This window comes from Lepisma saccharinum, chromosome 1, assembly GCF_977018435.1.
Source record: "Lepisma saccharinum chromosome 1, izLepSacc3.1, whole genome shotgun sequence".
In the NCBI taxonomy this organism is placed as follows: Eukaryota; Metazoa; Arthropoda; class Insecta; order Zygentoma; family Lepismatidae; genus Lepisma; species Lepisma saccharinum.
In genome coordinates, this window is record NC_139229.1 from 216,630,304 (window position 1) to 216,644,015 (window position 13,712).

The following is a 13,712-nucleotide window of genomic DNA, read 5'->3' on the forward strand; positions in this document are numbered from 1 at the left end:
AATTCGTATCAGTTTATTTTCAACTGTTTAAAGGCTATAGATGACAAACAATTCATAATGTTGTCTAAGGTAAATTAACCGTAATATCCGTATCCAATGCCGCCGAGACCGTAGCCAAGACCAGCACCATAACCTCCCCATCCTCCGAGACCGTATCCTCCGTAACCTCCAAGACCGTATCCTCTTAAGCCTCCAAGACCGTATCCTCCGTATCCTCCAAGTCCGTATCCTCCCAAGCCTCCAAGACCGTATCCTCCGTAACCTCCAAGACCATAGCCAACAACAGGGTGAGTGGCGATGGCGATTTTGTTGTTGTTCTGGCTGCTCACTCCGGTGATTCCTACAGCTAGAATTCAAGAGAAACATCATGATTGGGTCATTTTTTATACCAATAGATATTGAATTCAAGTTATAAAGAAAGTAGTACAGTTTGTCAAATTAAATATACATTTCTGTAAACTGTTCGTACTCACATGAGGTGATAATTTTGCTAAAATAAAATAAATTAGAATTTGCTAAAGCTGAAGAGCGACTTTGAAAAGGAATTTAAAATATAATGAACTAGTTCAATTAATTCATTTCCAAAATATGTTATGAATCAACAAGGAACTAATCTCCTTCCCTTTTCGACAAGTTATGCCTTTAAAAATATTAAAAGTATATAGATTCTTCTGAATAATACAGGGTTAGTCAAAATTATGTTAACATTAATGGATTGATATATCCCATTTATTTGTTAACATAATTTTGACTAACCCTGTATATTCGATAAGATGTATTATTTGGTTGTCATTATCTTAATTTAGTTCTAGTGTGAACTAAAAGTCAATTGAATGTATACTCACCGTAGGTTGATCCAATGATCATCATCAAAGCAACGGCGAAGATGGACATCTGCAAACGAGAAGACGATATGTTCATAAAGTTCGTACACTTACTCTATAAGTAAATATAATAGGCCATGTATTTAATAAAAACGAGAAAATCTCCATTTCTTCCAAATCTTTTAAGATTTGTATTTTTCAAAATACCTTCTTAATTTATCGTTTGATAATAGTTGAAATTGTAATATGCATTTTAAGAGCGTGTTGCTAATAAGAAATTTAGTTTTTTTTTCCTGGAGACAAAATATACTATGCACTCTTGCGAAATAAAACCAGAAGGTTATGAAGTTTCATTATTAATCAAATGTAATGCAGTAAGCTAAAACGGAACAGGTCGTGTGGATATTTTGTGAGGGAACAAACTTATCTAATGTAACCTAAATGATTTCTTCAAAATGTATTTTTTGGGTACAAGTTCATTCCACGTATTATAAAAATTTTCAGATCTATTATGATGGAGTGGTAAGTGAGACAGATTGATCGACAGAGAGATAATGACCTTCTGCCTCTTTTCGGGCGTTGGTGTTGTATAGATTAATGAAATTCATCATCGTTTTTTCATAATGTTATTGTAAGGAAACAAATGATAGAATATACCTTGGGTATAATTTTAAATTATATGAATTTTGTCTTATGTCGGATATTCCATACTACATAAGATGTGTGTGTGTGTAATGCAGTGTAGGAAGACTTTGAACGATCTCTGATTACAGATAGCCAAACTAGAATATTACATACTTCAATACATGTTCACATATAATACTTACCACGCTCTTGAAGGCCATTTTTTCTCTTTGTAGTTGAATTAGTTAGTGATGAAAAAATGTATTGAGAATCCTTATATACCAATGTAGTCAGGAAGCTGACCGCTGGAAGAAATCGCAGTTTATCCTTGGCCTTTCATTCCTCTCCAGAAATCGCTTCCCGCCTTGCTGATTTCGCTATCCGGATATTGTTACATGCAAGAATACCTGCACTATTGGAGAGGGATTTGTTGGAAAATTTCAAAATAATAACCGATGGCCCTACAGCCCTCGAAGGGCCTTAACCTATCTCCCAACTGCACGTCTCCCTCCCACAATCCTACTTAGAGGTGTGGAGATCTTCAAATTTCATAACAACAGTTATACAAATCATAAATGAAGACTCTTGTAATTAAGAATATTTTACACACCATTTTTGTAATTTTATATCAGCTTAGATCCTTTATATTAATTTGAAATAGACAAGAGAACAATCCAAATGTTGCCATTAAAATCAATCAGAGAATATCTGACTTAATAATTCTTTATCCGTACCACTACATGGATGGGTTTCAACATTCTTAACTAACCCTACCTTTCTTGTCCTACGGCTACATCATTATTCAATGTTTTTTCTTTACAAGCAAAAATAATTATTTTTATGTTGGAATAATATACGTTTGCCTTTCTCTCAAAACGAGACTCTTAATTTCGTATTCTGGGGAGGTTATGAATGTATCATTGAGCCCCTCCTATTGCATCAGATTATTACACGTCATCGCGGTTAGCCTAGAAAGGTATAAGTATATAAGCCGTGCCTGATCTACAAATCTTGGGGGTTCCCCCGCAAAAAATATACCTACCTTTACACACACACTCATATATACTTATAGGGTTCGATACTCGGTGTAGGCACAAGGTGGTTCGGATCCTACTTTAAAATGTAGGTCCAGTCCCGATTAGCCTTTCTGTGAATAATGTGGACTTTAAACAACAATTCAACAACAACATATTATATATATACATATTCATGTATAATGTATGTGTGTGTGTGTGTGTGTGTGTGTGTGTGTGTGTGTGTGAATAATTCTTGATCTTATGTTGCCGGTCCACGTGCCGGAGTGGTTACCACATCGCGCAACGACGTCAGGGGTCCCTTCCTGGGCATGGATGTTTGTGAGTGTCCATTCATCAATTTGATCATATCATGACTCATCCCCATCTTCGCAATTAGCGAAAAGTGCCACCACAAGAGGGAAGTAAAATAAAGCAAATCAATCAATTGATCTCATGTCATCAAAGTGCAAATGAGAGCCTAGAGTGTGATTCAAAAGTCCCTTAAAAAGTCCTATGAAAGGTAAGGGAGTTGGGCTGGGTACAATTGGTCATGATCAGTTCTCATGTATGCAGACGACATAGCCATCTTGTCTGAGACAATAGAGGGTTTACGAAGAGGCATAGATAATATATACGAGAGGTGCAACAAATATAAACTGAAAGTAAAAGTTAAAAAATAAAAATGGCTATATGTTTAACGGACAGGAAACATGGACATATGGGGGGGGGGAATTTAATAGAGCAGGTTAAAAACTTCACGTACCTGGGGGCAACACTTTCCATGACTGGAAGCTCGTCACACCACATAAGAACAAGAAAGACCAAAACAAAATATGCAGTAGAACAAGTCATAAGGACAATAAATAAGGCACCTCAAAGGCCTTTCCTGGTCATTCAAAACCACTATTCATCAATAATATTACGAACATGAAATTATGGAGTAGAACTGTGGGGGTTAAAGGGGGACAACACAATAACCGTCACACAAAGAGATTTTTATAAGAGGGTAATTGGCGTAAGCAGAGGTACGGCTAACTGTGGGCTCCTCAATGAATTGGGCTTGAACAGGGACACGGTACAAGCACGGATGAGGGTTGTTAAATATTGGATGCGAATATCATTAGAGGGCCAAACTACGCTGAGGGGACAATGCTTAGAAATACAGACAAGGGAGGAAAACGTTCAAAACTGGGGTTGGGAAGTGAAGAATCTCTTATACAATAATGGAATGTGTTGAGTATGGAAAGAGGGACGAAGTGGGGCATTTTAATAGAAAACCAAATCAGAGACAGATTACCTTGCTTTCGTTCCGTAGTTATTATGAAGTATCATTGAAGTTAAAAATACTAGATGGGAAGATGCTTCTGTCGTTTAACATAATGCTATTACCGAACTGGGGGATGCTTTGAGAAAATTTTGCTAGCCGGGGGACACCATCCACTGCATTCCCCCTCACTTCGAGCACTGATTATAAATGATCAAATTGTACAAATAAGAAAATACATTATAGAAACTTAACAGCAGCTATACAGTAAATTTAGTTATTTATTTTATTTATAATAACTAGAAAGTAATTATCCTTCGACTGCCAGAATGTACGCTCCCAATCGTGGGTGGTTTCGACTGGAAAATCATCCCACGATCCAACCGCATAAATCGGTCTGATTTCGAGAAGAAACACTGGGTAGAAAAGTATAAATGCAACCTAAGCGTGGTGCTGTTTCCATCGGCTCAAGCAGTATATTACAGATTTCACGATACAATGTATGGGAAAAAACTTTTATGTATTAAAGATGTACGTAATTATGCAGAATAACAGCCTCGTTAGCCTATCATAGTTATTGGTCCTTTCACATCGAAGTTTCCGGGTTTGAGTCCTTACCCAGGCATCGGTGTTTCTTTGTGAATGTCCCTTCATCAATTACACCAAATCATCAATTAGAATTCTCAATTTAGAATTATTATTATTATTATTCATTTTTTCGTGATAGAAAATTGCCTTGAAAACGTAAATTCTAAAGTTAACGTTTATCTTCATTAGCGACATTAGCCAAGCTAACAGAAAATGATTTATCGAGTCAAGATCGACACACAAATTTGCCAATAAGTTAACAACAGTAAGCTCAAGTTTTGTAGAGGAAATTTTAACAGCCTCTATAATTCCTTAAGAAAGTCTTGCAATATCACTACGTTGAGGAACCTTATGGAGACCCAAGTGTTCTAAACATTACACGATAGTTTTCATAATGTGAGAAAAAAATATCTTGGTGAAAATTTTAAAAATTGCAATTTCATGAAACCAACATTTAACTATCAATCTTGTAATCATTATTCATCCCCTATCAGAAACTAAATATTGACAATGGACAATGTTTTTGAGTCATTGACTAACCACTAGAAGATCCTAGCGGATGAGTGATAGTGATCTTTGAGGTTTGTATAATTCATCTAAAATATGTGAAATACAAGTTCCTGAACTTCAAATTACAAAACATCGTAACTTTTTTGCTGCTGTCACTTTCATGGCCAATGTTAGGCTTACAAGAAAAATGACACAGCGGAACACCATTCTTATAAGTTGGAACATCAGAATATCTCGGGCTAATCAGAATCGTGACGTGTGAGTTGAATATCAGCAATTTCTGAATTAGTATTCTATCAAGAACTAAGACAGGCATCGCTGAGGTAGTTGGCACATCTTATTTGTTCATCATTATTCGTAAAACGAATGAATTGGAAACATACATGCATTTCATATCGTAGTAGAAATCTCTGTTGTGACTAGCTTCATGGAAGATCAGGAACAAAAGTTTTATTATGGAATTCAGTGATAAATTTTGCGCATTCGATTTCACCGAATTCTTACTCTATTTTCCTTAGGTAATGTGGAAACGCATACAGACAGAAGGTTATTCATCTCTAAAACTTCATTATGTCATTAAGCACCAACAAAATTGATTAAATTATAATGTCCTTCAACTTTCCCTTCAAATAGTATCGTCATTTTTTCTCTTCCTTCCTAATTTAGTTGGTACCTTTATAAAGAGCTTCCATATTCTTCTGTATTCAGTTTAGTGTTGCTTCAGCTACATTGCATACCTTCGATTCATCATGAGAACCTTTCTGGTAAGTTAGGGTTGTCGTTGTTTGATTTTCGTCACGGGATTGGGGATTTTTTCGTCAATGTCTCTGTAAAAAGGGCACTGGGGTTCACCGTGCGTCTAATCATAGGGTTCCTGGGAGCACCCCAGGGACTCAAAGGGCAACCGGAACATTATGCTTATCCAACCACCTCCAGTATGGCCGAAGTCGAGAATGTGCATACCCTGTGTGCCTTCATAACATGGTGGAAAGCACAGGTGTTAGATGCTTGCTTTACGTTTTACTGCTACTATGTAGTTTGAATTGCGCTTGTGGTACAGACGTTAAAAAGATGAATCTCTTCTCAATCATTATATAATTTTTAAAATAACGTCGCATAAAATTGTTATGTTTCCAATGGTCAAGCACTTACTCTTATGTATTTATTAGTTTGGTATTTGCTTAATTTTGTCTCTCGTGTCTTCCACTTTTTGCTAATCGCGTTGATCATAAACGGTGAGAAGATGAAGTTGAGAAAGCAGAATCACATACGTATCGGTTGTTGATAAATAAATAATATATATATATATATATATATATATATATATATATATATATATATATTATGGTCGTTGTGAATTTTCGCGCCAAAGCCTTATTACGCTGCAAGAATGCTGCCCAATGTGATCTATGTTGAAGAGATGTTGACACTACACTTTGTCTCGGAAATTTGTGGAACAAGGTCGCCCATAACGTTAATGGTGGGGAGAAAGCGAGGTGTGGGAGCAAAGCAGTTTGCGCTGATGCTAACTGCTGGTAGCTGAAGCCGCATTTCACCGCCTTTTTCCTTGCTTTTTCTCTCACGCGATAATTGGTTGGACTACTATGTGATCCTCCCAGCTAGATCCGAGGGAAACGTTTTGGAAGTTAGACAGACATACTGTTCACTGCAGTTAGTAGCCTATGAAATTATTTATAAACATGCATTTTAATAAAGTATTATACATATAATATGAGTCATTTTTTAAGTTCACGTATCTGCATTCCAGATCCTCTTCGCCTTTACTACTGTCGTAGCATTGACTTCGGCTGTAGTGGACTTCTATGTAAGTAGTAGTAGTACATACTCAAATATATGAAATATGACGTCAATTACTACGTTGAAAGTGACATAACAGTGTTATACTTAAGAATTGAAGTATCTGTTCTTTGAAATTAAAGGAACCTTTAGAAGAAGAACTTAAAGAATATTATGACCATGATTTCTCTCTTTCAATTCTCAACAAAGAGGTAGTTAATCTCTCTTGAATTCTTATCATCATCTTTATGTATTCCTACTATAATTTTGTATTGGTGATATTCAATTGGTAACTCACACTAAGGTATTATTTATAAACGTCCATAAATAAAAATGTAACTTATTAATCTGCAGAACGTCGAATTTTCTTCAGTAGATCTCAAAGGAATCCAGAAATATACTCATGATGTGAAATTCAAATATCTCTTGTTTCCAAAGGTTTGAAGGTATTTCTTCGTCAATGTCAGAGAGAATAAGCATATTTCTTAATTTCAGGCCTATCCCAGATATCAATTCGGCTATGCTGTTAGCGACCACGTCACTGGAGACAACAAGAACCACGTTGAATACCGGGATGGTCCTCTTGTGAAGGGACAATACAGCCTGGTGGAACCAGACGGCAGCGTGAGAGTCGTCACCTACGGAGCTGATGACGTCAACGGTTTCAATGCAATCGTCAAGAGGATTGGCCCTAACGCTCACGCTGGTCTCGGTGGTTACGGATATCTAGGATAAATAAATCTTTACTCTTCCTCTCTTAACTTGATGGAATGAATAAGTTGTATAAATGATTGTGAAGAAATAAGAGTGTTGTGATTATTGTTTTGGTGAATTCCAAAGCCCTAATGTACTGACTCCAGAAACTACGTTTTGGTATTATATCTGTTTACACTCACGATGTGATCAATTAATGTTGCAGGTATAAAATAAATTAGAGGTAAATTTGATACGTAACCGAAATACGCTTATTGGTACTATCCAGTACATTGGGATTACACAATTAGGAATTGAATCCGATTCGTGTCATACAAAATGTTACCTTTGTACAGTCACCAACACTGTTGGGTCTGACCACCAAGCGCTTTGTGAGTAGACAACCAAGCTAGCATTTCAATTCTGTGGCTTGTATTCCAGTCGCGGGTGTACATCTCTGTAAATTGAGCAGTGATGCCAAAGAGAAATACGATCAAGCGTTTATCAAGGACCCCGTGGAAGGAAGACGTGGGTCAGCGAGCTCCGAAGTGCAGTGAAGCGTGACAAGATGGGGAATTCTCTTGTGCAGTGGCGTTGTGCCATAGGATTGAGGAATGCAGGAGCTAAGAAGTGGTTGGTGTTAGTGATGAACGTGCGGAACAGCTCAAATGCAACCAGCATTTTTTTCGTGGGCATTGTCGTTGCGATTGCCTTGATTATCTCTGGTGTCGAGCAAAATCCTGGACCTTATACAATGGAAGACATTGCGACAAAATTGGATTCTATTGACAACAAGCTAGACAAGGTGACTGAAACAACAGCAATGGCCCAGAGCGATATTAAGCAGCTAATAACAGAAATAAATTGCCTCAAAAACGAAAATGCGGAGTTGAAAACTAAACTACAGTTCTGCGAACTTAAATTGGATGACTTGGAAAACCGGTCAAGAAGGGACAATTTAATTTTCCGCGGTTTTAGTGAAACGTCCGGAGAATCTTGGGACTGTTCTGAACGGCTCGTGAGAGACGCTTTGTGGAACATTCTGGAGATCGACACGTCTGACTACGACATAGCGAGGGCGCACAGACTGGGATCGGGACACAACAGACCCATCATTGTAAAGTTTTCAAATTACAAATTAAAAGAAACCGTTCTTGCTCGTGCGCGCTTCTTTCGTGGAACTGGTATCCGCGTCTCCGGCGACTACTCGAGACGTGTTCGCGATATCCGCAGCGAGTTGTGGAAATACATGGAAGAAGCCAGAGAAAACAATCTCCATGCAACAATGAGGTACGACAAACTTTACATCGAGGATAAAATATATACGTTGAGCGATCTGGATGCTAACGGACTGCCGCCTGTGATCACGGAAGAGGTGCACCAAAACACAGAAATGAATCCAAATGCTTCACCTACTGTGGAGTGTAGCGAAGTGCCTTTTTCTTCGAGTGGAGTGAAGGAACCTCTACGCTCCGATCATCCATCCACCCACACCCTTCGATCGCCTAAGGAACCGTCGACGTCGAAGGCCCCGGCCAGCGCTGAACTCCCCGTCTCCTCCTCCCGACCCCCTCAAGAACCAGGGTACAGAAATAGAAAATCCTACAGCGAGGTGACCAACCACCCCAAAACAAAATCATCCATGCGGAACGGAAGTTCGAAGCCCGCGACGGAGACAACGAGCAGCACATCGAAGCCTCCCCCTCCCAGAAATGTAAACGGTCACCAACACCCGAGGCGTTCCCAAAGGACTCCGACTGCCAGGAACCAGGAAAGCAGGTAGGATCTGTGGAATCCGGAGAAGGAAGAGGTCGTGCAGCTACGTAGTGAGGTAAGATTAGAAAGTGACGTCATCTCTACACATTCCCAAGCAAGTAATGCTCATAACTATTTGACGTTCTATTATCAAAATGTTCGCAGTTTGAGAAACAAGAGTAGGCCTTTTTATGAGAAAGTACTGAGCCGCAATCTAGACGTAGTGTGTGTTAATGAAACGTGGCTAACGTCGTCTCACCTGAGTTCCGAATACTTTGATTCCCGGTACACTGTGTACAGATGTGATCGAAGCCGTGACCTTAGTGGCAAAGTGAGTGGAGGTGGTGCACTTGTGGCTGTAAAAAACGACCATTCGTCCTTTTTGGTGGGAGAACCGATGCAACAGCCTGACTCCATCTTAGTTAAAGTATTGCTTAACAAGAAATTTCCTCTCTATATTGGTGTTGTGTACTTCCCCCCAAAATCAACTAAGGCATTATATGACACATTTTACGACTTTGTTGAAACCCATACTAAGCCAGGTGATAAAATACTATTCTGTGGTGACTTTAATTTACCTGAAATTACAAGTGTAAACGCTGATTTATTAAGTCTTACGCCAGTGTGTCAAGATCTACAACTTTTTATGTCTTACCATGCTCTCAGAAACGTAAACAATATTCAAAATGTAAACAATAGGTTACTTGACCTTATATTAACGAATGTTAGTAATATAGATGTAAGCAGAGAGTTGCACCCTCTCCTACCGGAAGACACACATCACCCCTCAATAATAACTGAGATCCAATGCCTTTCCGTAAAATCAAATAAAAAGTCAAACCAAAACATTTCCACATACAACTTTAAGAAAGCAGACTACTCAAAACTCTTCAGTTTAGTTTCAGAAACGGATTGGACGCCAGTAAATAGCGCCGTTAACGTAAATGAAGCTGCCGATATTTTCTACAGATTAATTTATGGCATATTTGATCAATGCATTCCCCTTAAAAAACTACAGAACTCAGCATATCCTTGCTGGTTTACGCCTGCTATAGTGAAAAGAATTAAAGTTAAAGCTTACCATAGGTTAAAATGGAAGAAAAGTATTACAAACAAAGAATATCATCGAGAAAAATTTCTTCAGCTTCGCGCACAGGTTAAGAAAGACATAACTGTAGCTTACACTAATTACATAAAACAGTCTGAAGACCAGATAAGTGTGGACCCTTCTCGATTCTGGTCCTATATCAAAAGTAAAAAGTCCCATCAAAACTGCGAAGCTATTAAAGTCGGCGCAGACATATTAACAGACGAAAATGACATCGCGGATGCCTTTGCAATTTACTTTCATTCTGTGTACGCAGCCGAAAGAGCTAAATATGACGTAAATAATCTGAAAATAAAAATTGCTAACGAACAACTTGATATTTTCACTTTGCGCAACATCCGCGTAAGCGAAGTAGAAGCTGCCATCAAGAATTTGAAATCCAAATCAACGACCGGCCCTGACAACATACCACCATATATAGTTAAAGGATGTTGCGATATTTTAAAATATCCCTTGCTGCAAATTTTTAACCTTTCCCTCGATACCAATACTTTTCCTTCAAGATGGAAAACATCGTCCGTCTGTCCTATCCCCAAGTCTCACCAAAGATCAAGCCTAGAAAATTATAGACCGATAGCAATCCTTTCTAGTCTTGCTAAAATATTTGAACAAATCATTTACAAGAGGATGTTAGCACACGTCAATCCAGTTATCTCTCCTTATCAGCATGGATTTACTCCAAAGAGGTCTACCGTAACAAACTTAGCTAACTTTACCCATTACGCATGCAATGTACTAGATAATACAGGACAAGTCGATGCAATATACACCGATTTTACTAAGGAATTTGACAAAATTGATCATGATATATTACTACAGAAAATTGCTTCATTCAATATTTCACTTAATACTTTAAATTTCTTTGCTTCATATTTAGCCGATCGAACGCAAACTGTAATATACAGGAAAATCAAAAGTCGCCCCTTCACACCATATTCTGGTGTTCCCCAAGGGTCCAATCTTGGACCGCTTTTGTTTCTGTTACTTATCAACGACTTACCCAATTGCATACAAAATTCTCAAAAGTTGCTTTTCGCCGACGATCTTAAGCTTTTCTACGAAATAACTACCTCTGAAGACTGTTTAAAACTGCAGGAAGATGTAGACAGAGTGATCTCTTGGTGTGAAAGTAACAAGTTGGATCTTAACCCAACAAAATGCAGCGTAGTCACTTACACAAAACGCAAAGCATCTTGTGTGTTTCCATACCGTATTAAAAATGTACAAATCACGCGCAAAAATGAAATTAAAGATCTCGGAGTGACCTTCGACACCAAGCTCAAATTTAATAAGCATATTGAAACTGTTACTAACGACGCTTTCAGAAACTTAGGTTTTATAATCCGATCAAGCCACGACTTCACGAAAATAGAACCAGTGAAAATACTTTACTATTCCCTCGTACGGTCAAAACTAGAATATGCGTCAGTAATCTGGAATCCCACTCAAATAAATTTAATTCATAGACTAGAACGTATTCAGTCAAAGTTTCTTAGATATCTCAAATTCAAAGCCTGTGGAGAATATCCAGCATTCGATTCATACGATAATCTAGTTTCAGAGAACAACTTCAACAAACTAGCACTCCGACGACAAGTAAATGACCTGCTCTTTCTGTATAAAGTAATTAACGGTATAATAGACGATTCCAACTTATTATCAGCCGTATCATTTAATGTTCCCAGTTCCAAAACACGCCCCAAGCACAAAATCTTTCATTGCCAGAGAGCGAAAACTTCAATTCTTTCTGCCTCTCCGGTGTGGAGAGCGTGCAACTCTTTCAACACAATTCCATGTGTAAATAAAACAAACGATATTTGTGCAATGAGTTTATACAATTTAAAAAATAGTATTACTGGAACGCTGAATTTATTGTAGTAATATTATGTAATTAGAGCACCATAATTGGGCTCGGCCTGTTCAGCTCTATCAATAAATAAATAAATAAATAAATATGAAGATTGTCGGACTTAATGTCTCGTGTTCTCGACAAGGAATAATACTCGGTCCACGATACGTTCCTTTATTTAATGTTGTATGGTAACGAACCTGACGAACTGGGTTTATACTTTTACACCTTGCATTGCACTAAGTTCTATATTTTAAAATTATATTAATGCTTCGAACGAAAATAATACCTAGAACAACATCCAACACACGCTCACACCACTCTTGCCACACACACATGCACATGAAAACACACACCCAAAGCTAAGTTTTAACTTTCAAGTGAATGTCCAAATAACAGTAAACGGAGAAGCATGATGTGCGAAACATCGGATATTTCACACAAAGAATGCGTCTATTTGTTAAATACGTGGTTTCAAATAATAGACAATGAAAAAACTATCAGAGGATGCATTTGCTTTTCTTGAGGAGGGAAACAGACTAACCGAAGAAAATGTAGTGTTGTTAATAGAGTGCTGGTTAGCGTGCAGAGCTTTCATCAGCGATGCCTGAATTCGATCCAAACCATGGCCAATTTTTTATTATTTTCTAGCTGTGAAGAAGTATATTATATTGTTTTCTAGGCATTTTCACGAAAGGATATACATCAAATTTCATATTTTAATACAGTAGAGCGTCGATTATCCGAAGTAATTGGGGGACATGGGTGTTCGGAAAACTGGTTTGTTCGGATAATCGAACTTCTTGGGGGCGCGCAATCCTTCAAACTGCGCGGAGAGGCACGCCTCAACTCTAAGCTGGCGCAGCTGTTGCTGTGAACAGCTTTGATACTGCCGCTACTTCTACAGCCAGTGCCGTGAAAAAGTTTACCTTGCCCAAGAGCAACTTGATCCAAAACTTCAGGAAACTTATCACCTCACGTTTTAGGAATTAGTGTGTCTCTGTAAAGAGCAGTGAGGTATACAATCAGAGACATTTTCAATAATATGCTTCAGTTGTGTAATGACAAGATATGGAGCTTTATAAAAAAAATCGAATGGCATAGACAACCGCAGCAGTGAAATTTATTGAGGGAGTAAAGATATCTGCATTGAAATAGAGAAAGTGTCGTTTATGCACGTGTACGTGCATATATGTTCAACGTGGTTAGAATATATGACATGTGTTGTTAATCTTTCATCTCCATTCGGAGACATGAAATTAGACGACCAGCAGATTTTATTTTAAACATGAGAAAAATGGGTAGAATTAAAAGGAGAACAATATATAAATGTAATTTTAGTTTTAGACCATAGAGATAGTACCCTCTACTCTTGCTTTGGAAAACCATGAAAAGTATGTTATTGTGAGCATGTACTGCACGTGAAAGATCTGATTTCCAACACTTTCTTTACATCATCTCATCAGTCACGCAATATGATACCTCTGCAAAAGAAAGTAACTCAATGCACACAATAGGGTGATGCACAAACTGAAGTCACGTTTTACTAGACTATGATCTAATTCTGTGGATATTTATCCTTATGATGAGGAAATGTAAGGACTGCATTAAAATTAAAGTAAGTTAGGGTAGTGTAAATTAAGGAATGCATTAAGGCTTATTGCTCAATTTGTATCAGTTTATT

At 37.8% G+C, this 13,712-nt stretch overlaps 1 protein-coding gene across 1 annotated transcript; it reads right to left on the reverse strand.

The window, feature by feature from the left end:
* Positions 1-1,684, reverse strand: LOC145991842 (uncharacterized). The gene is made up of 3 exons (XM_083127886.1): positions 1,652-1,684; positions 846-894; positions 1-346 (listed from the first exon to the last, which is right to left on the reverse strand). The coding sequence occupies exons 1-3, from the start codon at positions 1,667-1,669 to the stop codon at positions 75-77; spliced, it is 339 nt and encodes a 112-aa protein (XP_082984012.1). The 5' UTR covers positions 1,670-1,684; the 3' UTR covers positions 1-74.
* Between the last annotated feature and the right edge of the window lie 12,028 nt (positions 1,685-13,712).

What these genes read in the sequence shown, in the direction of transcription:
- LOC145991842 (XM_083127886.1), bottom strand. An exon ending in GATCATTGGATCAACCTACG is followed by an intron (nt 347 to 845) that starts GTGAGTATACAT and finishes CTTGAATTCTAG; the next exon opens with CTGTAGGAATCACCGGAGTG.